Source organism: Cottoperca gobio, chromosome 9 (genome assembly GCF_900634415.1).
Source record: "Cottoperca gobio chromosome 9, fCotGob3.1, whole genome shotgun sequence".
In the NCBI taxonomy this organism is placed as follows: Eukaryota; Metazoa; Chordata; class Actinopteri; order Perciformes; family Bovichtidae; genus Cottoperca; species Cottoperca gobio.
The window spans coordinates 23,278,677-23,305,102 of NC_041363.1; the positions used below are offsets into that span (position 1 = coordinate 23,278,677).

Genomic DNA, 26,426 nt, shown 5'->3' on the forward strand with positions numbered 1-26,426 from the left:
TGATAGTGCCTGCGATATACTGTCTACTATATAATGTATATTATAAATACATATATTAATTATATGGCAAGATGCTTCATTGGAATGACTTACAGAGAATCTTATACACACAGGTATGTACAAGTATGTGATATAGAGGAATAATGTAATATACAGAAAAGAATCAAATGTTATACTGTAGGTTGAAAATGTACATAAAAAAGTATTTTATTTTTCTTGTTGTTAATAACATTCATATAAGAATGAGTTTGGATTCAGCAAAATACTAAATAGGTGAGCGTGTTTTTATCTAATAAAGCAGCATATCAGAAAAACATTTCCTAATTTTTTACTCTTATCTTGCACATTTTAAAATGTCAAAGAATCGTATGAATGTCTCAAAATGGATCAATCTAGATGCAGCTGACATTTCCCAAGTTGTTTCTTGGTTGACATGTGAATGTGCAGGTCTCCACCTACTTTGATCGTCTCCAGCCCTGCATCCATAATTATACATTGTTTGGGCGTCAAGGTTTTGGCTTCACCACCTCCCTGCAGCAGAGTTCACAGACAGATTCATTAGACACACTTTCCTCGTGAGAGCAACACCCAAAACAAATAAATAAAACTAGTAAAAAAAAAATGCAGGTCTTTGATTATTGGCATAGTTTTGATATTTAGTTTACCTTGCTTGTGATCACTGAAATCCACCAACATAAAAATATCAACACAGATCAATGACCCCTCATCAATACATCGACACTGACTGAACTTTTAACGGTTTTCAGAGACTTGTAGTGTTGGAGAAGATGTCTGTGCTCAACAGTCACTGCTGTGGGAGGGGAAAACATCTGCAATTTACTTTCTACATCAAATCTTTAAACTGCCAGCTTTATGCAACGTCCTGCATGCTGCAGCCACCATTGACTCTTAAAGCCCACGGACACATGCTTTAAGTTGCACTTCTTCTAACAGCTCTCTCCAGATTTCATTACTTTTTTCCTGCAGGAACGTGTGGTCTCTGTAGCTATTCTTCTTCTTGTGTATGTTTTGATGGCAGTTTAAGATTATGTTTTTTTCCATTAATAAGCTATTAATAAAAATGTGTGTGTGGTGATTGCTGTGTGTTTGTTCGCATTCAGGCTCTGACTCTTTTCTGGCTTCAATAACTAACAACATGGTGAGAAATAGTAAACTCAAATCCAAGCTTTCAAATGTATCATTAGAAACAGACACCCTTTTATTTATACTGCGTGTGTTACCTTGAGATTAGACAGTCCTTTAGCTGCTGTGAGGAGCTGGGCGCCCTGCAGAGAGGAGGAGGAGGAGGCGCAGAGAGAAAGAAGTGAGTAAGTAAACATTACTTTCAGACTTCATGTGACATTTTCATGCTTTATTGTAAATTGCATCTCTCTATACAAAGGACAAAGTGCAGTAATTCCACATGATTAACATATTCACAGAAGAAATCCTATTTGGAGAACTTGCTGCCGTCCACCACTGGGTGGCATCACAGCTGCAGCTGAGATACAAGATACAACATAATCCAACACGTTGCATAAACACAACATATATCTGCATTCGTTCCATACTGCTGTTATAATCAACTTGCAAAGCCTGTGTTGAGATATTTCATCTGCAGTTAGCTGACACTAAATGAATGCGCTTTGCTTTTGGAAGACACGACATCACACACAAACATGGATGTTCAATGTGAATATAACAGCATGTGAACTCCAGGGTTTCTGCAGGCATTTAAAAAGTCTTCATTTCAATTGTCTGCAAGTTAGGCCAAAATAAGTCTTAAAATGAATGCTCCACTGTTAACTGCAGATATTCAAGAGGGTCGTCGAAATGTACTATTTATTTTTTGGAACCACAATCAACCTGGTCAGCGTTTCCTCGAGCACATCCATGAAGAGCGGCACTATATCGATAGTGATTATCATGCTGCCTTACCTGCTTCTTAAGAATGAGCTGTAGCTCCATTTAGACCTAGATTGCTGTTATTTATGACTATTGTATTGTTTAAACATGTCAATAAATTCATGTACTTAAAGAAATTCTAGAACTTATTTTCATTCATACTTCTGTCCGTATGATCACTAAATACAAAGGGGGATTAATAAGTATTCTTTGTGGTCTTTAAAAGTCTTAAATGTAACTCATTTTAACCTGCAGAAACCCGGGAGTTCGGTTACTTTGTGTTTGAGTTTTCAAAACAGCCCCTGCCTGCTGCTCCATTAGCACAGGACAAAACATAACAACGAAGAAAAATCAATACAGAAACAAATACTGACTGAAATGATAAGCATAGTGTGATATCATGTGATCAGTACTGAATGGACAAAAACATATTGGCCTTGAATAACTGTGTTTGTTTGTATGTTTCTCCTTCACTGTCTTTGATTATCAGTATGAGAAGCTGCACTTGTGATGACTGTAAAGACATTTGACAGAAGAAAAGAAATAAGGAATATGGATTACTCATCATACAACAGTATTTCATCATTATGCTCTTGTTCTTTTATCTTTGTGAGGACGAGTTTCATACCTCACGATCGACTTTTTTGCAGTAGTGGACAAGTTTTTGACAAGGAAGAAGAATGTGTGGAATAAAAAAGACGATACGTCTTATTCTGCTTCATTGATTCTTTTTTTTCAGTGACAATGCTATAGTTACTCGTGTATGGTTGGAGTTCGTGTAGTTAAGGTTTAGTGAGGCATGGTGTAGTTGTGCTGTGAGGGTTGAGGCTGTACTCGCCAGGCTGTCGTTGCTCTGTGGCAGGACGATGCTCTTCTCCAGGCTGCTCAGGACGATCTTCCACAGATCCTTCAGGATCCTCTTCAGCACCGTCTTCTCACAGACGTCAGCAAAGATGCTCAGACTGGATCACAAACACACACCCCAACAATGTGAGCTGAAACTACAGTCTTCATGGTACAGTAATAGTAGTCACTGTAAAGTTCAGTTTTCAAGCATTAAGAGTCCACCAGTCCTTCCATAATATTCTTTATTTTTTCCTTCCTTAATATATGTTATGTAATATAATGACATAATGAGGTATCTACACAATAATAACAATGATGTTAATTCTCCAGCTGGTTTTGCTAGATTCCAGCCTGCATATGTTCAGCATCTTTACTGCAGGATAGATGTTTGAAGGTGAATTTAAATGATTGGATATATTTGTATCTCTGTTTTGCTTCTCTGTTGATGGACAAGAGTCCGTACTGCAACACAAAACAATATTTGACACCTATCTATGCTACCACATTGCTGTTTTGTTTTTAGCACTAATTCTCTAAGGAGGAAGTTTATCTGAGTGTTCATCCACTGCTTTGTTCCTCTTCAGTTTGGGAGGCTGCAGATTAACTTCTGCAAAGTTCCAATGGGTTGTTTTGACTTGGAGTTTAAAGTCTTGTTTTTTATATATTGCTGTTGGGTTGTTTACCCAAACACTAATATGGTCATTTAGACCCAGTGTTAGACACAACAAGTTCAAGTTGTACCTGTTTTTTAGATGTACCAAACAACACAACATTCAAAACGGCAAAAGATATACTTAGTACCATATTAACAATCCATAACAAATAGGGACATGTACATTTAAAAAGAGCCTCAGTAGATAATGACAGTTTGCAACCATACCAAAGATTAGTTTGCAACAATAATATAAAAAACTAGAAGGGCACTGGGAGACCAAGGCCGTTTCCAAAAGTGAAAAATTATACCAGTAACCGCCCAGTGATTCGAATCTGCTCCAACATGTAACGTGTTCTTCCTTTGGCCCATGCTACACTCTTCCACCAAGTTTCAGGAAAAGCGAGCAAGTTGTTTTTTCATGATTGTGCTGACAAACAATTCCAAGTGAAAACATTACACCTTGATGGAGGTAATAAGAGTAACACTGGGTCAAAACAGCTGTAGAGACCCAACTATAGTTTATTTTGACTCAGTGATTGTAAGTGTAGAAATAAGTAATGGAAGGCAAAAATCATGAATTCAGTGGTTTCATGAGAAACAGTCATTTACAACCGGAGTCACTGTGTGTGTCATTCTTTCACTTACTTCCCATCCAGGAACTCCATGAGGGGCCTCAGCATGTTGTCAGCGTCTGCTTCTGCAGTGTTGTGGTTGGGCGGGCCTTTGATCTGGTAGAGGATCTCAGCCATCTGACGCATGCAGCCGTTAATACGAGTCTGGAAACTGGAGGGAGAGAAGACAGAGGGAAACTTAGACAAGAAAACTTCTGCAGGGCTGACAATGACTTGTTCCTCGGACTGCATGGAGTACTGTGAGTGTGTGTGTGTGTATGTGTGTGTGTGTGTGTGTGTGTGTGTGTGTGTGTGTGTGTGTGTGTGTGTGTGTGTGTGTGTGTGTGTGTGTGTGTGTGTGTGTGTGTGTGTGTGTGTGTTACCTCTTGGCAAACACCATGCTAAAGTTGTCCAGGAAGCTGTTGAGCTTCACCTGCAGGTCATTAAGGATGTCAGCTGCCTCTGTATCCAGCTACAACACACACATAAAGGAAGAGGAGGAACATAGATAACAGGGTTATTTAAAGTCTTTACAACAAGTTATACACAAGTAGATAACTGAAACCTGAAAAGTCCTTGTTGGTGTTTTATCCCTTTTTCAATTTCATTCTATCTTACCTAAAGAAAACAGAAATACCTAAATATAGCAAGTAAGTAAAGTTTATTTAGTATATTGAATGTGTGTAGGAAGGGCGTAGGTTTTGTTTCAACACATTAAGCGGGGGTTCTTCCCCAGGAAATTCAAACACTTTATTTCCTGCATTCTGGTTCATCCTTATGCACCAATAAGTTATGGTAGAAATATCTTTCTTTATGTAAAGGAAAACACAAAATCTTGATTTTCTATTTCCAAACCTCAACCCTTATGTCAGTAATAATTGTCTATTTCTTTCCCAAGGGAAGTTCTTCACCATATTTGACATTTTGAGGGTGGATGTTAATGCACAACAGATGGTTGGCTATTAGTTGGGGTTTATTGCAAGCCGATGGATAAAGATGTCAGATGGAAGAAAAGAGCTGCAAGTGTGTCTAGTTAACACTGAGCCATGGATAGGAAGGCGTTGATTGGCTCCAGCAGGAGCATTGCAGCTAGAATATGACAAAGCTGCGTCCACTGGACATTAGGAGGTTACAGTCCAACTCCACCGTACTAATGTCACGTCAGGTATCGTCTCTGTTTATGTTTCCTAGAAGTACTGCACAATTTGGAGTTATTGTATTTACAGTAAGCATAAAGTTGGTTGTCATGATTTTGAGCTCTATTTCTGTCCCTTGTGTTGAAAAACTTTCCAACAATTTAATGCTGAAGTACGACAAATCAATATCGTCAGCTCTTCAGTGCATTTTCGGATGTTTGAGCAGAAGTGTGCACGATGTTTGCAGCTAAATAAATATGTATGAGGCAGATTTGAAAGGTGGTTGAAAAGGCAAACATTGTACAGAACATGTACATAATTTCTAATGTGGGAATACTTTACGAGTGTGTAGATGAGATGAGTAAGCGTGTGTATGCACCAGATTCATTTCACAGTGTCAATGGGTGAACGTTGTCTCTACAGTGAGTCAGAGATACACACAGTGCCTTACAGTATGGGCATGTTTTGTGTGTGGGATGGATACAGATCAGTAAATAGGAAAGAAATGCTGACTATAATGCCAATTGCAAAGATCTTGACTGAACAAGATTTCAGCTGTGGAAAGTTTGTAGGTATAATGAAGCTCATTCATGCTTCTTTAAACACATTCAATAGTGTGTGAAAAGAGCACTTTAAACTATAAAGAGCACACCATTTCCTGAAGCTCAAAGTATACCACGAGAGAAAGTATGACTCCATTTAGTGGAAATCATCTGGCAGCAGGAGGCTGTCACTCTTTCCTCTGGTTACAGACTTCTTGAGAGTAGAAAGCTGAAATTGGTGAATGATAACGAATAATAAACCTGGAGGGAAGCACAGCTGATGTTTAAAGTTTAAATAAGGAGGAAGTTGCTAAATAAGTGATATAAAATTATACTAAGAATGTTAAGGAGTTTTTCTTCCTCTCCGTTGGCAGTAGCGAATAGTCAATATTATTGTGAGATGTGTGCATTGAAACAACGAAAAGGACTTCTGGGGGGAAAATATCACAAACCAGGGAGTCTGAACCTAACTTTGGTGCAGACTTCTCTGAAAATGTGACCGGTTACAAAGTGAAAGGTACCGCTGTTATAATTATAGTTAACTTTAAGATAAAAGGTCAGGCTCAGCTGCAGAGCACCCTTACATCAGGTTTATTTCAGCACCTGACTGCATTGGAAGCGAGGAAGCTCTCTGGGCCAAAATGCACCGCAGGCAGTGCTCCTGCCTTTGTGTTGTGAGCCCTGCATGTTGCTGGAACCCCTGTTTGTTTGCCGGCCTGTGGTCTGCCCCCACCTGGCCTGTAGGTAATTCAGTCATGATTAAGCTTGTTAAGTTTAACACGATCCAACTTTCCTCTGCGATGTCATTCTTTCAGCTATTATTCGTGAGTGATCTACTTTTCTTCGTGGTTTGGAATGGTTTGCATTTAGACGTAATAATGCAGGTCAAAAAGAAATGATGGCAACATCTTAGGGCCAATCAAGCAAAGTGCTGCTAAACCAGAAACAGTTTAGCACTCTTTACACATTTGCAATGCATTACATGAATTTTGGCACTCAAAGAGGTAAAACGCGTATTAAATTACAGTTTTGATGGCAAAACATATCTCTAATCAATGTGTGGGACTTATTCATGCAATATCTGCTGATCTGAACTTCACGTTTTTTAACAGAATTTGTGTTAGCACTAGACTTTAATTAGATGTAACTGCCAGCGATGGTGACTTTGCAGCCATTTTGTAGTATGTGCTATCTCAAACATTCAATAATCCGTTTTTTACTGTCCAATCCAGCTTTAAGTGGTTATTCAACTTGCAGATTCAAATGGCCTTGAGGAGCTTGGTACCAGACCTTCCATAAACCAGTGAAATACTGCCTAATGCTCATTTGTATGCTGGACCTCAAGTATGTAGTAGACGATTGCGAGATAAGACATCCCAAAGTGTCTTTGTAGAAAGTGTGCCATCGATAACTGTGCAACTGTTATATTAGATAGAGGACGTTGGGCAAAGTGCCATAACATATAATTGGCCTAAAAGAGGGCCATGACTTTGAAGTGACAGTGTATAAGTATTTTGCAATGTAATTGAGAAATGTTGATTGAAGTGAAAGTTTGGACTGTCCACTCCGCCTCCGTCTTGGTCTGAATCCAAAAGCGGTTTTTATGTGTTGAGCATAGTCAAACAGCTTTATAGGCTTTTGGAGATGAGTGGGCACAAGTGTGTGAGTTGTCCTTGTGAAATGAATGAAAATATGGTAATCATGTCAATATTAGACATGAGGACAAATCAAGAGTAGTGCAAGTGTAGATTTAATAATGAGATCTTAAGTACAACCGAACGCTGAATAACACATTTTTATGCGAAATGTTACAATTAACTTTAAGAACTGAAAAAACCTTGTGAAATGGTTAAAGTTATAAGATCAAAAACACGGACAACACCCAATCCGTAGCAACCTGTCAATCACAAGGTAGCCACGCCCTAAAGCAGATTCTGCTTTATTGTCTATTTTACTGTAAATGGGACCATCATTGACTAAATGAACATCATGATGTATAGTGGAAGACTTGAAACTAGCGATTGAGACCAAATGTTTACTGATGCAATAAATCAAGTGAGAAGAAGGGTCATTTTCTCATAGGCTTCTATACAACCGGACTTCTTTTTGCAACCGGTGGAGTCGCCCCCTGCTGGATATTAGAGAGAATGCAGGTTTAAGGAACTTCTGCATTGGATTCCCTTTTCAGACCTGGAGGTTGCCGCTTGCGTGGATTAGAGAACAGTATCAATTTAATCTCAATACAGAATTGTTTTTGTTCATGCCAATAAAGCTCATTGAATTGAATGCATTTAATGAAAAGGTCCAGGATGTGTTGAACCTTTGAAGCAGGGGGAAACAACTAGCTTCTGTCAAAAAGAGAAAAAATAAAAGCTTCAAAATGATCGAGAGGCGTCAGCCACAAAAGTATGACAGCAAATAGGCTAATACTTTTATGGTTAATTTGACTCCTTACCCCTCCGAATGAGAGGGTTAACACTACTGTAACTGTGCAACATTTGCAAGATTTTCATTATATGATCTGTAACATCACAAATTTGTAAAGAATAAACATAAACACAAAATATAGATATCCTCAGAAATCACATATTCATGCACAGTGCTATGAATCTTATCTTTACCTCCTATACAGGACTGTCTCAGAAAATTAGAATATTGTGATAAAGTTCTTTATTTTCTGTAATGCAATTAAAAAAACAAAAATGTCATGCATTCTGGATTCATTACAAATCAACTGAAATATTGCAAGCCTTTTATTATTTTAATATTGCTGATTATGGCTTACAGCTTAAGAAAACTCAAAAATCCTATCTCAAAAAATTAGAATAGTTCCTCAGACCAAGTAAAAAAAAAGATTTATAACAGCAAAACAAAATCAAACATGTGAAAATGTCCATTAATGCACTCAGTACTTGGTTGGGAATCCTTTTGCACGGATTACTGCATCAATGCGGCGTGGCATGGAGGCAATCAGCCTGTGGCATTGCTGAGGTGTTATGGATGCCCAGGATGCTTCAATAGCGGCCTTTAGCTCATTAGCATTGTTGGGTCTAGTGTCTTTCAGCTTCTTCTTCACAATACCCCACATATTCTCTATGGGGTTCAGGTCAGGGGAATTGGCAGGCCAATCGAGGACAGTAATGCCATGGTCAGTACACCAGTTACTGGTGGTTTTGGCACTGTGGGCAGGTGCCAGATCATGCTGGAAAATGAATTCCTCATCTCCATAGAGCTTTTCAGCAGACGGAAGCATGTAGTGCTCTAAAATCTCTTGGTACACAGCTGTATTTACTCTGGGCTTGATGAAACACAGTGGACCAACACCAGCAGCTGACATGGCTCCCCAAACCATCGCTGACTGTGGGAACTTCACACTGGATTTCAAGCAACTTGGATTTTGCTCCTCTCCAGCCTTTCTCCAGACTCTGGCGCCTTGACTTCCAAATGAAATACAAAACTTGCTTTCGTCTGAAAAGAGGACTTTGGACCACTCTGCAACTGTCCAGTGCTTCTTTTCCATAGCCCAAGTCAGACGCTTCTTCCGTTGTCTTGAGTTCAGAAGTGGCTTGACCATGGGAATACGGCTATTGTAGCCCATTTCCCGGACACGTCTGTGAACAGTGGCTTTTGATACCTGGACTCCAGCTTCAGTCCACTGTCTTTGAAGCTCCCCCAAATTCTGGAAGCGACTCTTCTTCACAATGCTGTTAAGGCTGCGGTCATCTCTCTTGATTGTGCAGCGTTTCCTGCCACATTTCCCCCTTCCAACAGACCTTTTGTGGATGTGCTTTGAAACTGCACTCTGTGAACAGCTTGCTCTTTGAGAAATTTCTTTTTGTGTCTTACCCTTCTGATGGAGGGTGTCAATGATGGTCCTCTGGACAGCAGTCAGATCAGCAGTCTTCCCCATACTTGTGATTTAGTTTACTGAACCAAGCTGAGTGTTTTTCAAGGCTCAGGAAACCCTTGCAGGTGTTTCGAGTTAATTAGACGATTCAAGTGATTCGTTGAACACCCTACTAGTATACTTTTTCATGATATTCTAATATTTAGAGATAGGATATTTGAGTTTTCTTAAGCTGTATGCCATAATCAGCAATATTAAAATAATAAAAGGCTTGCAATATTTCAGTTGATTTGTAATGAATCCAGAATGTATGACATTTTTGTTTTTTTTAATTGCATTACAGAAAATAAAGAACTTTATCACAATATTCTAATTTTCTGAGACAGTCCTGTAGAAACATTATAGTGTTTGCTACTTTAACACACATTCATGTAAATATTATCTCGACATGCATCTCCTAAATTCACTTGTTGTAATTCTTCAAGACTTGCAGAAGAACTGCTTTTAAGAACACAAACACACACACATACACACACATACACACACACTATCCTCACAAAAACACAGCCTGGAATTAGAAGTGTCCTTTACAGGTAAGGTGTTTTTGTCCGACACTCGTATCACTCTCTATCACACAACTGTACCTTCTTTGTGGCAGCTGTGGCTTCAGTCTTCCCGGAAAGACAGAAAGAAAGAACGAGAAAAGACAGAAAAGTAAAATAAAAGTCACACAATACACACAAACTGTAGCGTCACAGACACTGCACATATGTATGCAGCAGGTGAACATAGTCTGAAGGGTTATTTTTGGTGGGTTTTTGTGATATTGTCTGGTGGATTGGGTAATGGTGAGTGGGTGTTTTAATAAAAGCTTTATGTTTATTGCCGCTGCTTTATTGGGATCCTATAAGACAAAGGGGAGAACTGACACCACCTGTGGAAGTCTTGTGTTTCACTGCTGTCTGCTGTAGTACTGTGCACATTTCATCCCAAAAAAGAATTGTATGGAAGATAGTCAACTGATACAATGAGACAGATATTCAGATATTCCCAATAAGGCTTGTGATATACCAGATATAACTTTATTTATCCCGAGGGAAATTGTTGTGCAACAGTTGCAATACCCAGTAGGAGACAGTATAAGATTTAGATTTCTTTCTTTTTACAAATAGTGCAAAAATGTTTTATACAAATATATAGAAACATTTAAGAATAAGCTGAGATGCGATGCGATGGGGTAAAGTGCAGCATTTTGGCAAAATAACAACATAAAATCCCAAGATAAAAATGATCAAATCAAACTAAGTATGAAGAGGGAAAGGAGAGAGAGAGAGAGAGAGAGAGAGCGGACTAGCGCTTACCAATGCATGCACTTAAGACAAGCGGCTGCAATGTATACACAGGATGTGTAGTTAAATGCAAAAAATCAGCGCTCTAGAATTGTGGAATTGAATAACTTCTCCCTCATCCATAATTTATATTTTATGATGATTGACTGCACTGCACAAATGGTAAAATGGGCAAAACAAATATAAAAAGTTAATAAAAATTAAGATATTAGAAATATAAAAAAGAAACACTCCCGATGTTGTTGTAGCTCCACCAATATCCCCACATATCCCCAAGGAATACTTCAAATTTGGGATTGGCTCACTTTTTTGGCGACTAATCAGGCATGATATTCAAATCCACTAAATTATGACAAATAAATGAATAAAATAATCCAAAGAGTTCCCATTTTCATTTCTTTTGGGGTCGCTGACGGGCCCTAAACAGTTTGTGCTTCGGGCCGGCTCTACTGTGTGTTTCACAAAGACTCTACTGTGACTGTCTTACTATTGTACTACCTGCAGTATTAATGTTGTACAACAGTTTGACTGCCAGACTGCGGTTTATATTCAACCATGGCTAACAGGATAATAGCATCATTTCAGCATTTGCATTTAAAAGGTGGATCGGAGAGAAAAGCTCTACAGAGGAAAAATGGAGATGATGGAGACAAACTAACCTGGTTTACTTCCTCCTTCGACTAGTGAGAGAAAACAACATAATAAAACATTAGACAACTGTCCTCTACTGTCATGATGTTCACCTCTTACAATCTGTTCCCTGCATGAATACTAAATATGCTAAGGGGAATGATAAGTCAACAATTTCATTTAAATGTAACAAACACAGAAACAAAATGACTAAGCTCAAGGAGAAACAGCTTTATCCTGAAGAAAAACATCAATTGAATCAAGCGCTGCTGCCTCTGCCGGCGGCTAAATCAAGTGTTTTGGCAAACGGGAATAATTCTTTGAATTGGATTCGGGGAAAAGTGCGAGTCAACAGGGCCGCAGACAGAGTGGAACTATTGACACGGTTATGTCCCATGTTTTATTGTGGAGTCTTACTCATCCACTCACAAGCACATTAACAAAGGGTCAAACCTGGAAGCTAACTTTGCACATCCTTCGCTCAGGTAGACTTTCAGTTGTGAACTTAATTTATAGACTTGTATAAACAGTTAATAATTTAGTTATAAACATGTTCAAAAGGCCTTGAACACTGTCAATTATAGTGTTATAAACCATTTATCAATACTTTATATATACTGCTTATATATGCTGAAAAGGCTGCAGCACTTTTTCAACCGTCAAAACATACAAACTTCAAACCTGCTTGAGCATGAAGTCTCAAGGAATAATGTTAAAGGTGTGATCAACTACACAATTGCGTCCAAATCATGCAGAGAGAGTTTTCTTGACTGCTTGTGTAAATCTGCTGCATTAAGTCCACACTGGGCAATTTCAAGTAAGGTTAGAGTGAACAGGTCACGTGACATAGAGATGCAGTTGAATATGACCTCCAGTCTTTTCTGCCCTCAACTCCTTTTGTTTTTCTGGGCTTTTTAAATGAAGAGGAAATGCTGGTGATCAAATCTGTTTGGCTTAAACCTCACTATTTAACGTAAACAGTGCAGACGCGCTACTCGTCCGGACAAGTCTGCAGTTTGTTTCAAATAGTAAGGTTTTAGCTAAACTGCATGTATTTGGGAAGTAGTGAGCAAACATCCAGATAAATGAGACTTGGATTATACTGCACGAGTTGCGTGAGAGTTTGTAAACATATGTTCAATTCAGCAAGACCTTTTGATTCTTTGTTCACCGTGGAGGACCGATAACTCCAAACGTGCCTGATGGGACTGCACCTTGATAAGTTAATATATTGAACAAACCATTCTTAAACTTTTGCTTAGGCGCTACAGTTTACACATTTTGTTAACTAACAGTAAACGTTTCTTACTGCTTCTTATATCTCCTGAATGTTCTTTTTGAGGTCTGATGGCTTTGCTGCTTCCTTTTCTACATTTGACAGTGTTTTCAACAACTAGGCAGAACATGCAAAGTGATCATTAGGACAAACTTAAGGAAGATGCATATTGTATGACCCTTTATTAGGGCTGCCACTGAAGCTCTCAAGATTTCCAAACCCCTACTTGTACTGGTCTGCACTGGTTGATCTCTAAAGTGAGGGGGATAGTCTGCGTTTGGAGCACCCACCTGTTTGCTCCTAGTCTCCTCCTTGGGGCAAATAACGGAAAATGAAAAGAAAATGTTTGAATAGAAAGTCAACAAATAATTTCTATTGAACTGCATTTCTTGTCATGGCGTGTACAGTGAGGTGAATAATTGAGTGCAATCTAAATGACTAAACAGATCAGAGGTTCAGGGAAAGTTACAGGAGAATAATGAATGAATTAATAGATTTAGAGAAAAGGTATAGATGTTAGAGAAGCTGAAGCCTCGGAGCAGTAGGGGGGGGGGGGGTGATGACTAGAAACCAACCTGCTTCTCTTTGTCTTTCTTTTCAGCCTGCAAGGACACACATTTGTGAGTGAGCTACGTTTCGATGCTAGCATCCCCAATATAAACACAACGCCCACACACATTCATTCACACACTGACATAACAGATGCACTCTTTTTTAGCACTTTTATTAGCTTCACCTTTCCTGTTGGCCTTTATTCCCCCCAGACAGTGACTCACATATTAATAAAGCTTATTGTTGCTTCCAGGTGAGACCCTCGTAGGTCCAGTTCTGCTGATTCTCAGGTTTTATATTCAGTTTGGAGGCGTCCCCCTCTGATGGGTGATAAAATGTAGCTAAAAACAAGCCTTGATATCTTAAGGGTACAAGGTGTTTACTCTGACAGAGTAATGTGTAAATCACACACAGGATTTACAATAACAACTTATAATATATGTCCATCCCTCATCTTAGCCACAGTGCTATTTCTCTGTCAGACTGCTGGTCAAATGTCAGGACCAGAAGAAGTAACTTGGAGCATGGAAACTATTAAGGGCACTTTGTAACTCTGTTTTTCGGTAGTTTTTCGTTTGTTCGCCCATTTATTTTGATGAGCCGGAGCCTCTCATAATGGGGTCCTTGTCATTATTAACTCTAACTGCCATTCTGAGGAGGGAGCACACGAGCTCCTGCCTCCTCCAATTCACTTCCACTAACTGAGCGTTATCTTTCAGGAAACAATATATAGTTTTAAGATGACCATTGACTCCACTTACATACACATCCTTACACATTTTGGATATCACATCCTGTGGAAAGTGGTGACCTTATTTTTAAATAAGAAAACAATTATTTATTTTTCTTCAAATAAAAAGATTCCAACCAAAGTTTGTTTTAGTTTTATCCTGTTAAAATGAAAGATAATTATAGATCGCAACCTGCCTAGGATTTTTTTTTTTTTAATTTTTTTAATAATTAATTTTTTTATAAAGTCAATGAGGTCTCCACTTTGTTCACCAGCTACTCTCCAACGGTGTCTGTCAGCTGTAAAGATGAAAGTCACTTTAAAGCAGAGGAGCTGCAGATTTACGTGTCTCTGTAGGTTTATCACTACAAACGAGCCTGTTCACATTGTCTATGTCAAACCTAACACTTTAATGTTTAAGTGGCTTCGTTGACTTATTGAAAGAAGTGTGGACATGGTATGCAAGGGTTAGGGTTTTTGTACATATTGCAATAAATATGTTGTTTACTTATTATTATATACGTAATAACACGTTTTCCATCAAGATCACACTTCACACACAACCACACACACACACAGCTTAATCAAAACATGACTAGTTTGCACACACACAGTTTGGTTACACACACACCTTTTCCTTCTTGGATTCAGACTAGGAAGATGTAAAAAGAAAACAGAAAGAAGACAAATGACCAAAATGTTAGTAAAATAAAAAACATTTAGCATCAAAGAGAACATGAGGGTCTATGGCTGATGGTTCACCTTCTCCTTATCAACTCCTTTGTTATCCTTTAACAACAAACAGAGGAATTCAACAAAGACATTAAGAAAGACAATACACAAAACAACAAACAGAAGACATGGGGAAGACAATAACTTAATGGTGATGACGGGAAAATAATGTGGAAACATGAACACACACACACACACACACACAGACACTGTGTCGAACAGCAAAGTCAATGGAGGATCTAGTCAACCACATGTGAGGATTTCAGTCAGCTGTGAGAGGACAGCGGGCAGGAGAGAAGAGGTTAGTTATGGAAATGCCGTAGGAAGACGTAGGAGGACGATTTTGAGGGAAGCAAACCTTCTCCTGCTCCTCCTCACTGTCATCATAGCCTGAGGACTCGTCCTACAGGAGGACAGATGGCAAACAACTCACTGTAGACACAACTAACACAACTACTTCAAGTAAAGTTCAAGAAAGTAACGATTACATAACCAGTAGAGCTCTATTTAGTTAAGAGTATTTATTAGTATTTGGGAGATATTAAAGCTATAAAGTGATATCAATATCTCGTCTGTCTTTCCCTTTGTTGCCTCTTTGTTTTGAACAACCTGCTGTTGTGTGTTCTTAACAGCTGCGAGAGCTCTGCATTTTCTTTTTAGTACCGAAAGTTTAAAATATCTCAAGCTTTTGTTCCCCACTTCAACCAGAGTAACAGCAGGCCCCATGTAGCACCCAGCACTACCTGAAGCATCCTTTTAGTGCTGCTCGCTGAAAAAAGAGATGTCTGGTGGAATCAGGCATTTAATGTTATAGCTAGATGCTAAAGTGCTTCGTCGTCAGGCGACTTTTTCTATTAGAAGCCTGGGATTTAGGGACCAATATGTGACGTCACATAGCCTTGTGCAACTTTTAATATAATTAAACTAGTAAAAAACATTGAGTTCTCTTTTACTCAATACTGAGTGTGTACATGAGGATTGCATTCATATATTAATAAAAAACTGAAGTTAAACATACACAGTTGAGTCTAGTTCACAACAAGCACAACAGCACAACACACAAAACACAAAGTCCCGGTTGCACAAAGTCCTGATTTAAAGCGCTTTAACAAACATCACATCACTGCCCACTGGGCCTGACCGACAAACCTTGTTCTCCTTCTCTTTGTTGTCAACCTAAATGCAGACAGGACAAGTAAGGAGAGGACAGGGCAGATAGGAAAGAACAGAACAAGCACATTATCTTTTAGAAATAATAATAAAAATGCTTTCTATAAAGGCAGCTCTTAAAAACCTCACAACTCAAGTTTAAGAGCATTTAAAAAAACGGAAATACTCTGCAAGAATCTTAACCCTAAAAACGATTTACCCTGCGGGGACCTGCTTTTTGTTCTTATGTGGGAGCTGAGTCCCCACAATGTCTTCAATCGTGAAGAACTTTGTCCTCACAGCCTCATTAGTACATATTGTACTACACCCTATCCCTAACCTTCGCACTTGAAAGGACCTTCGTTGCGATAATGCATTCACTAGCTTCTAAACCTAACCATTGCGACCACATGTCACATGAACTAAACCTAATTCTGACTAAAATAATGACACCCCCTCTTGAAATGTGTGTCAAGCCATGCTATAGATTCACCCTCACTTTCACTCATTTATAAAATAAAATAAAAATTTCAAAGCCCCCTGTAGACCAACTTAAAAAACCCTGAAACTTGGGCTCTTCTTGAAGAAGCTTGCGGTTCCCTTTTTATAAAGAGTTCCTTTATGAAGCACGTTTTTAAGGAAAACTACATTTAAAAAAACCCTCCAACTCATCCATTTACATTTTGTAACTGCCACATGAGGACAGTATCAATTAAGAGCGTGACAGGTTTAAAACTACTCATTGTCAGGTCCAATTAAATTGGCCACAGTACATTTATTAAACAGAAAATCATTTTTACATAGAAAAGTACATATTAGAGAGGGCTTGCACACCACTGCTTCCAGACCATTTTTAAACATACACACAAATCCTATGTATACACACATAACGTCAGAAAACAAATACCCTCTCCTTCAAAGGCCCCGATGATAACGAAGGAGCAGCACATTTAGCCAGCCTTCACTCTAACATCCCATTTAACATCTGTTAGGATAACAGTTACTTCATCCATTAACCAGCACAGCCGAGACTCTGCCACACTTTATCTTTCTTACCCCAGTCCGACTCCCCCCTCCTCTCTGACCCCGACAGTCAGCTGACAAACTAAGAAGCCATTTGGTAGCTGCTAAATACAATATTTTTTATACACTGTCAAATTTAATTATCTGCCAGCCCACAGTCTTGTCTATTAAGCATTCATTAGAGGAGTGAGCCTGTGTTAGCGCCCAGCAGTAAATGTGTTAAGAGCTTTGCTAGCATGTGGTACCTGAGGCTTATACATGGAGGGATTCATCAGCTGTGCTGAGGGAGGAGCAGCTGGGGAGTTCCAAGGGGTAATAGTTGCTCCATAATGGGCAAAAATAATAAATAAATGTTTTCTTGTAAACCACTTCTTGAGAACAAGTCTGGTCTAAAACAGGTTTTAAATGTCTTGTTGATTGTTGTGTGCATTTTCAATCAAATAATCAAACGGCACAGTCCTAAAGAAGCAGATTAGCTGAGTGTTTCAGTGTTAATCTCCTGGATGTTTGCTTTTCTGATCTTAAACTTTGATTTTTGCTTATTTAGTTATTGATATTTAAGGTCTTCGATTGTCAGTTTTTCCTTCCTTAATTCCCTCTTACCTCAGATCCCTCTGAGTCTGAGCAGCCAGACTGGAGTTGAAAAGAAAAAAAACAGTAAGAAAAAAAGGTGAAATGACACAAAAAGAATAAAGAACATCTAATCTAAGGAAATTATAAGATTTATTTTTTTGCTGACAGCTTTTCGTAATGCAGCCTACCCACCATGTCATCCTCCCCTTCATTGTCAGTGATAGCCTGGTGGAGATGGTGTGACAGTAAAAACAAACAAATTAAATAAAACGAAGGACAAAGTAAAAATGATTACATAAAGGAAAGAAGACTTGTAGGTGTTGTAACGACACAAAGTGTCTAACTTCTATAAGGATAATACTAACTTCCAATGACAATCATTGTAGATTCATTTGCTTACAAACACTCTAAAAATAAACAAAGTGATCCATAACATTGTACACACTCCGAACAATGACATGAGCCAGTGAGTTATTCCCTAAAATATCTTATTTTTTAAAAGATTTTACTTTGAAAGTAAGTGGGAGAACCACAGAGGCTGTAAATACACTATATAGCCAAAAGTATGTGGACACCCCTGTCGTCACACTTCTGTGTATTGTTTTGGGGCTTGGTTTGGGCTAGTTGTCTTAGTTACAGTACAATAAATGTTAATGTGACAGTGTGCAATGATATTGATATTTGACATGTAATGTTTGGGTGCCCACATACGTTCAGTGCTTTTACTATTTAAAAATAATAAGTAATTGGACATAACAATGAAAATATATATTATTTGACGACTTGACGTAGAAGTAAAAGCATCCAATAACATTAACGATGACAGTGAGCTATAGGGCCCGAATGAAAGGCAGCCAGGATTCATGTTATTATGTACACCTGTGTGTGAGACAAATGAAACCAGCTTAAAAACAGTCATTTTATCCAACCAGAACGATGAGGTTTGAGGTTGTGACAGACCGACAGGTTGACCCACCTCCTCATCTAACTCCTCGGGTTCCTCTTCGTTCTCAAGCTTTTGGAAAGAAGCAGCACCGTGGTGAAAAGCACAGTATTGTTTTTACATAAATCATATCAGGTGGAGAGGAACACCAAAGCTTATTTCTGGGAGTGAATACTGGGAGTCTAGGAAGGAGGAGGAGTTGATCTCTTGTTTACATTTTATTGGGATCAAACTAAAAATAGACGCACACACACACTTCTGGGTAACAAGACGTTCCGGGCGGGTTTTTGCTTTAATTAAATTTATTCAGGTTGTTTGTGTTCCAGGGGCAACAGGGGAAAAGGGAGTGAGTGCAAAAAGAAAACCTAGACATACCATCTCCTCCTCAGCAGTAAACTGTAGAGAGAAAGACACACGCTCATTCTCACCTCACTTACAATAACTTGCATTCTATGTATGCACATACACACACTATATTTTTCTGAACACACAAATGACAAGATCAGCTACTATTATAGAGCTTTCTCCACTGTTATTATTACAAAAATATATCAGCAAGGTTACTTTAAATTCAAGACAAATAGTCAGGTGAATGTCGCAGGAGAACTACATGAGGTGGAGTATATCACTGAATATATACTGTAGATTTATTCCCACACAAAAAACAATGTTGTCAGCTATATTTTTATAAGTTTTCCACATTGTACACGACAGGTTGCAACAACCCACAACGCTCTTCTTCTTTCAACTTTCAAGTTTCAATTACAGATTCAGCACAAACACAGAAATAAAGATTCCTGCATGCATATAACTCTGCAGCTTCTCCTGGCAGCGACCAATGAACCCAAATACATATAAAATGGTTCCATTGCAGTAATTAAGTCGCACCTGGAGGTCGAGGAGTTGACACAAATATGTTTGTCTATGTACTGAGACGAACCAGTACCAATAGGATTCTGGCTTTTCCAGCACCATTTCAAGGAACATCTGTAAACTCACAAATAAATCAAACAACAAACCAGATATCTTTAGCAGATATAGAGAATGAGGGATTGGACTCCCTGTGATTTTGAAAACGCCCACCCCTGGATACGGCACTTCTGGCATGCGACTGGTGGGAAAATGTGTTTGGCTCGTTTGCAACATTTTTCTGATTTAACAACATATTATACTTCCAACTAGAATCTTTCTTTTAACAGCTTCTAAGATCTGTTTTCTTTCTGTTTCCTGGCGTGTGCTGGGGGTGAATATCAACAGTGACAACAAAGATGTAAAAAAAACACTGCAGCCACCAGGACATCAGTGCCTTTTGCTCTGTTAGACATGTTGTTAAATCTTTGTCTTTTATGTTCTCTGCAATTTACATGGGCGCAGCACTGCATTCATTTTAACTGGCTAGTGTGAAGTCTTTGTAACGCGAGGTTCAATGCATGTTTACCTTTTGAAATAAATGTTTTCTTTCTTATCAAGGCCAAAACATTTGTTTCTCTCTGGTGAGAATGCAACTGTGTTTCCAACATTTGTGAGAACGAAATACAAAACAATCTTTACAAGTTCGCTAGCTTATTTGTTTCCATTTATGCTAGAAAAGCATTTGAACAGCTTTTCATTTTCAAAACATGATCTGGTCTGGAAGAAACTCTCCAGTCACATCATCCTGCTGTGTGCCGAACCAGAGTTTGTCATCCACATCACACAAGTCCGATCAGGAAAGCCATGTTAGAACACCTTGTTGATGACCAACGCTACAGAGAAAGCTGGACCATATCACTTGTGTGCTACATGAAGTTTTTTCATTTTGAACATTTTGACTTTGAACCAGAGAGAAAGACCTCATCAGTGGCTGCAGGTTGAGGAACTCTCAGGACTCCAGATGAATTAAAACCACTGGTGCAGGACGAGCGTTATGTGTGTGTGTGTTCATCTGTTATTGCTCACCTGTTTTGCTCCCATTGACTCGAACATCTTCTCCAACAGGACCCTCATCTGCTGGATGTTGTTCATCAGCACACAGGGCTGGAGGAAGAAAGATGAGTGAGACAACAGGTGCAAGTGGTCAAGAAAAAACTAAAGAATGTAGACAGAAAGTCAAGAAAGTCAAAATAACGTAGCAAATAAATGAAAGCCAAGCAAGAAACATAGCGGAAACAGAAAAAAAAGGGCAATGACAGGAAATAGAAGAAGCAAACAAAGGGGAAACAACAGATAGACGTTAAAGAAAGAACAGAAGTGGGCAGCAGCATCTAAAATATTAATCCACTCCACAGAGAGTACTCTAGCATTCAAAGTGCTCGGTCTCTCTCCGAATCGGAGATGAGCTCAGAGTGAGGCAGGTTGGTAGCAGAGTGGCAACGCAGCAGTACTCACTATCTTCTCCTTCTCACAGTAGGAGGGAAAGCTCTTGGCCAGCAGGGCACAGTACTGCAGCAGCACTTTGGTGATCGTCTGTGGAAACAAGATAACACACACGTAGGATATGTTTACTAATCTGAACACCGGTATTTACTCGTCTCGCTTGATTTGTCTGGTCAGGTGAGAAAGCTGCAGTGTGAAATAAAAATTTCACACCGTGAATCTGGAAATGTGCATCTAAAAGAGCTGCAGGCAGTTTGTTAGTAGTGAAGATGTCACTAAATCTAAAAGTCACACCTTTTGGGACAATAACAAACCAGTCCAAGTCAAGTCTGTCGACCGTATCACAGCTGAGAAGGAAGCGTGCATCTGCTCGTGGATGGGAGGCTCTCCTGAGCTCACCTGAGCTAGCTAACAACACAAGACGAGTGCCATCCAGTTCCTTTATATTGGAGAGAAGGCAGACACCTCTAACACTTGTCAACTCACACCAAAACAATCTAGATTAATAAAGAGCACTACAGGTTAGAATAAAATATATATAAATAAAATAAAATATGTATTTTTGATTTTGGGGTGAACTGTTCCTTTAGGTTCCATTTTATGCTACTTTATACTTCTACACCAAATATCATACCTTTTACTTTTTGATTGCTTTAGTTACTTTGCAGATTTACTTTTTAATACAACATATACATTATGATTATTATTAAGCTAACGAGCAGTATATAAAGTGATTAAAATGAGCTCCACCTTTACCAGCAAGTGATGAACATGTTAATGCTTTACTAGTTACATTCCAGTGACTTTACATATATTACTCTGAAATGGGCCATTCTGCATATTGAACACTTTTGCCTTTGGTACATTAAGCATATTTTGATTACTTTGTACTTAAGATTTACTTAAGTACGATTTTGAAAGCAGGACTTTAAAGAGGAAAATGTGTGAATCTTCCAAAACTGTTAAAATTACATGACATTTAAATAAAAAAAATTCTTTCCTGTCTTTGTAATGCACAGGACTTAGGTGTGTAAGGTGTTTGTTTGGCTTGGCAATGCAAGTGTAAGACATCTCATTTGTTATTGACCTAGAATTCAAACTTGTGACTTGTTTTGCTTACAACACTCAAATAAGTCAAGCTGTCAAGTCTCGAGGAAGCAGAATCCAACATCAGTCATGTGCGATGTCTCAAGGCTACATCTCTGGATGCAAACCTAAGCTAACGACAACAAAAGTGAAGCACCAATGGATATGAGAAGATGGATATTGATGTCTAATGACAATTCCTCGTGGCTAGAAAACAAGCAGAACGAATCAAACAAATTAGTCTTTTTAGTCGGCAGCCAAGCCAGTATATTCAGCCAGAGTTACAAGGGATGAAACTGGATTAGTTTGAAGTGACAGTGTGAGTAGTTGCTACCACTGTAATCCTGCCTGATTATAGAAAGCACCAAGCATTATGTGTTTGTTCATTTGGCAACATATCTTAGGTGTTATGTGCTAATTTAGTTTTTTTCAACAACCCTCCTGCCAATCAAAGTCTGTAGGCGGCACTCAGGGGCCATTTCTTCCCTTTTTGGAACTCTCTTGATGAGCAGTTTCTACTGGCACTGTCTTCTCAGAAATCAAGTCGAGTCTGTTTCTATCTATATTAAACAAAGCACTGTCCTTGTTGGCAGGAGAAGAAAAACTTATTTCTGTCCTTCCTCACACCTAACTTTTCACTGTGTGGTACGGTAAAAATCAGGCAGACCAGCATTTCTAGCATCATAGTTTAACTCTGAAAATGGGCAAAATGATTGAGCTTTGTGACTTCGGTTACTGTACTACCTGCTATACAACTGTTATCTTTGTCTTTTCACACATAACATTACAAAGCTTTCCCCAGAATGGTGCAAAAAGCAAAAATTGGAGATCCTGCAGACAGGCACTCTGTGGAGTTATCTATTACATGAGCTAAGCTAACCTTTTTAGGACCTTAAGGACCTACTTTATACCAACAGTTGCTAGGCCTTATAATATTCTACATATTGGTCAGTTGGTTGCAGTAATGTGCTGTCCGAGGAAGCACTGCACCAATAAAAGAGCAAACTAGGAGGACACACAAGGTCAACGATGCATTCACATGCTCCTCTGATGGTCCCATTTCCCGAGTTGGGAAGTCGTTCTTCTAACCTTGGTTTATTCATGAGCTTTAAGTCGTAATGAGGAAACAACATGGATGCTACAAAGAAGACATGTTGTATTTTGTCACTCAGAACGGTTTACAACACGTTGATATCTGTTTATAATTTGTTGTTGTGACTTTAAGGGGCCATTCATGTGAATTTTCCCAGGCGGGAAATCATTTTCACACAAACAAACAAACCAAGCTGAAAACAACCTCCTTGGTGGAGGTAAAAATAAAATAAAAAAATAAAATATTCCAAGACAGAAGTATTTGCGAAGGTACAATGAGGTAATGAGATCCCTCTGACGTGTTTGTTAGACCTTAAGGATACACACAATGCCTTTTGGTGAGAAACAATAAATGTCGTGTGTGTTTATAAACTCCACAGGGTACTTTTAAATAAATTAGCGAGTTAATTTATCTGTTGTGATGGTGACTTGGGGACAGGAAATCACAAAAAGTGTGGCTGTGACTTCACAGCGTCTCGAGCTCTCTGTGAGATATTTCTCTACTTTACGCTGAGTCAGCCAGATGGTCCACTTACATTAATGCATTAAACATGTGGCCTGATGGCTGCCTCCATTACTTCCTCGCTGTGTACGACTCTGTCTCCCCCTTTATTTCTTTTCTGCAGCTGTCTATCTTTTACTGTCATCTCATACGTTCCCAAAATGAACTATAACTATGCTAGCCTGGAGGCAGAGGAGAAAGAGAGAAAGGACAAGAGAGGGGAAGAATAAAGGATTGGAGAAGGACAAAGAGAGAAACTGGACTAGATATGTAAAGAAGATGGATACAGTTATAGATAGAAAGATATCTGAAGATGAAGGGTTCGTGGAGGGACGAGACGGCAAGATGAAAGAAGGGCAAATGAAAAACAAACTAAAGACTAAAAATGAAGGAGTCAAGGGAGATGGACAGCTCAGAGTGATGGCTTACATTAGCCCTTCTTTATTTAATGAGTCCCTTATTGATCGAGCCATCACACACACACACACACACACACACATACACACACACACACACACACACACACACACACACACACACACACACACACACACACACACATACAACTCTTCTGCAGAGAAAGGTTTGTTAGATTTAATGGCTATGCCTAAAAGCAACTGCATCAAATTAAATTAGAAGAAAGAAATATGACATCAAAGGTTCAATAACAAAACACTGCACTGTTTACATTTTGCAAACAAATATCCGAAACCCATCAGCCAATATCTGAAAGGCACAAAGACTCAAAGAGTTGTGTCAAAAAAGATGACTCATGAGTTAAAGGTGCACCAGTAAGGATTTTTGTGCAACTCTTCTGTACCTCAGTGATGAAAAACACTTTCTTATTCTTATTGATCACATGTGTGTGCTATAATTGAGACAGGTAGGGATTAATTGTAACATATTGTTTCCTTCACACAAGCAAGTTAGTAAAGAATGAGTTAAAATTTGCAAAAAATGGCTGAACTTCTTGAAAACTAATCATCTTCAAAAAAGTTTAGAGAAGCGGAAAATGTACTGAATTCATGTTACAGGGTCTCTACGTACTGAAATCCTCAAAGTTTCTCAGAGACCTGAGGACAAACTACCTCGCTGGTTTTCACACTACTTTATGACAAAGAAAGCTCCAGTATACAGCGTAGCATGTGGGCGGAGCACTTTTTGCATTTTGGATGGAGTGCAGAGCAGATAAAAAATAAAATTGTGTTAGATTTAATAAAAACAAACGTAAATAACCTTCAATATTAAACTGTCATTGACATCAGTGAACGCAGCATGGCGGGTGTAACAAAGAGAAAGGTGGATGCGGAATGTTCCAGGAGAAATGGACAAACGATTATTTCTTTGTGGAAGTAAAAGGCCAGTGTGCCTAGTTTGTGCAGACGCGCTTGCGGTCATGAAAAAGGCTCTCGAGCTGCATTACAGCACGAAACATGCCGAACTGCACGAACTGAAAGGACGAGTGCGTTTGGATAAAGTTAATGTTGTGTGTTTTTAGACTTTTATTTTTATTTTGCTGAGCGATAAAGTGCCGCTTGAAAAAAACTAAACCCCCTCAGCCGCCACTGCTCGAAAGCATTAATGTTATTCCAAGGATACACCATGAATAAAACTAATCTGAATTAATGATAAAACAATAACGCTCTGGTCGGGACTTGGACCAGCAGCAGACGAGCTGCACTCTGGCTGCTCGTAGTAGCAGAGCTAACGTTATAGCAGAGCTAACACCAGCAGAGCTAACACCAGCAGAGCTAATGTTGTAGCAGAGCTATCACCTGCAGAGCTAACACCAGCAGAGCTAACACCAGCAGAGCTAACACCAGCAGTGCTAACACCAGCAGAGCTAACATCAGCAGAGCTAACGTTATAGTAGAGCTAACACCAGCAGAGCTAACAACAGCAGAGCTAACGTTATAGCAGAGCTAACACTAGCAGAGCTAACACCAGCATCACTGCTGCTGATTCAAGCTGTGTGTTTAAAAAACGTGGATATTTTCGTCTGAGTTTCTGAACGTTGGGGTCGACGTCGTTCCATTTATAATTAATGTGTTGGATTTTTGACTTTTTTGCACTTTGTAGTTCTCTCCTCTCCTTTCCTCCGCTCTGTCTCTGACTGGAGCTGTTCGCGAGGAGAGAATGTGAATGCGCAAAGCAACGCAGTAGACACGGAAACTAAATTAGATAAATAACATAAGCGTTTAGTTTATTTAATAAAAAAGCACCTTTTCAACGTGAAAAGTGAGTTGTGATTTGGCACTATATATTTATATAAAATAAAACACAAAGTTCCGTGGGGGGGGGGGGGGGGGCAGCGCCTCAGACTAACCTGGATAATGGATAGGGGGGCGCGCTGGCCCAAATAAGGTTGAGAACCACTGCTCTAGTGGAAGGCATCATTGCACTTAGCGGAGGGCGTTTTTGAGGTTGTGTGTGTGTGCGTGTGTGTGTGTGTGTGTGTGTGTGTGTGTGTGTGGTTGCAGCTTTTGCAAATTTGTGTTCGTTTCCTGAAATATTTCATAAACAATTAATGAATTAATCATTTCATTTTCAGCTCTGTGAATTACATGGGCACTGTTTGCATTCACATGGACCAAATAAAACCAAAACCATCTGCATGGCTTATTTAGAGGCGAGGGAGAATATATAGTTCTTGTAAATTTGGCATAAGAAATATTTATAAACAAATCTCACCTTGGCGAAGCGTCGGTTATAATGAGCCACCACAGTGGGGTCAGGGCAGTCCAGCTTCTTGATGATCTCAAAGCTCTGGTTGAGCTGAGTGAAGATGTCCACCACCGAGCAGGAGAACAGAGCGTGTTCAGACGTCTGCTGGAACTGCAGGTGAAGGGGGAGAAAAACAAATTACAACATTTTGGCCCACTAGTACCACTC

General features: G+C 39.1%; 1 protein-coding gene across 2 annotated transcripts in view; it reads right to left on the reverse strand.

Annotated features, from left to right (window-relative positions):
• The window catches only part of LOC115013496 (protein unc-13 homolog B-like), a 72,962-nt gene that overhangs the window by 5,750 nt on the left and 40,786 nt on the right, over positions 1 to 26,426 (reverse strand). The window contains exons 21-32 of one of the 2 annotated variants that reach the window (XM_029439841.1): positions 26,226 to 26,369; positions 20,867 to 20,944; positions 20,438 to 20,515; positions 13,373 to 13,399; positions 13,088 to 13,108; positions 11,551 to 11,571; positions 10,187 to 10,213; positions 4,401 to 4,489; positions 4,052 to 4,189; positions 2,744 to 2,867; positions 1,242 to 1,286; positions 460 to 531 (exon numbers count right to left, since the gene is read on the reverse strand). In XM_029439841.1, the coding sequence (XP_029295701.1) occupies positions 460 to 531; positions 1,242 to 1,286; positions 2,744 to 2,867; positions 4,052 to 4,189; positions 4,401 to 4,489; positions 10,187 to 10,213; positions 11,551 to 11,571; positions 13,088 to 13,108; positions 13,373 to 13,399; positions 20,438 to 20,515; positions 20,867 to 20,944; positions 26,226 to 26,369 (864 nt within the window). The remainder of the gene's footprint in view (positions 1 to 459; positions 532 to 1,241; positions 1,287 to 2,743; positions 2,868 to 4,051; positions 4,190 to 4,400; positions 4,490 to 10,186; positions 10,214 to 11,550; positions 11,572 to 13,087; positions 13,109 to 13,372; positions 13,400 to 20,437; positions 20,516 to 20,866; positions 20,945 to 26,225; positions 26,370 to 26,426) is intronic. The other variant, XM_029439842.1, reaches the window with a different exon arrangement.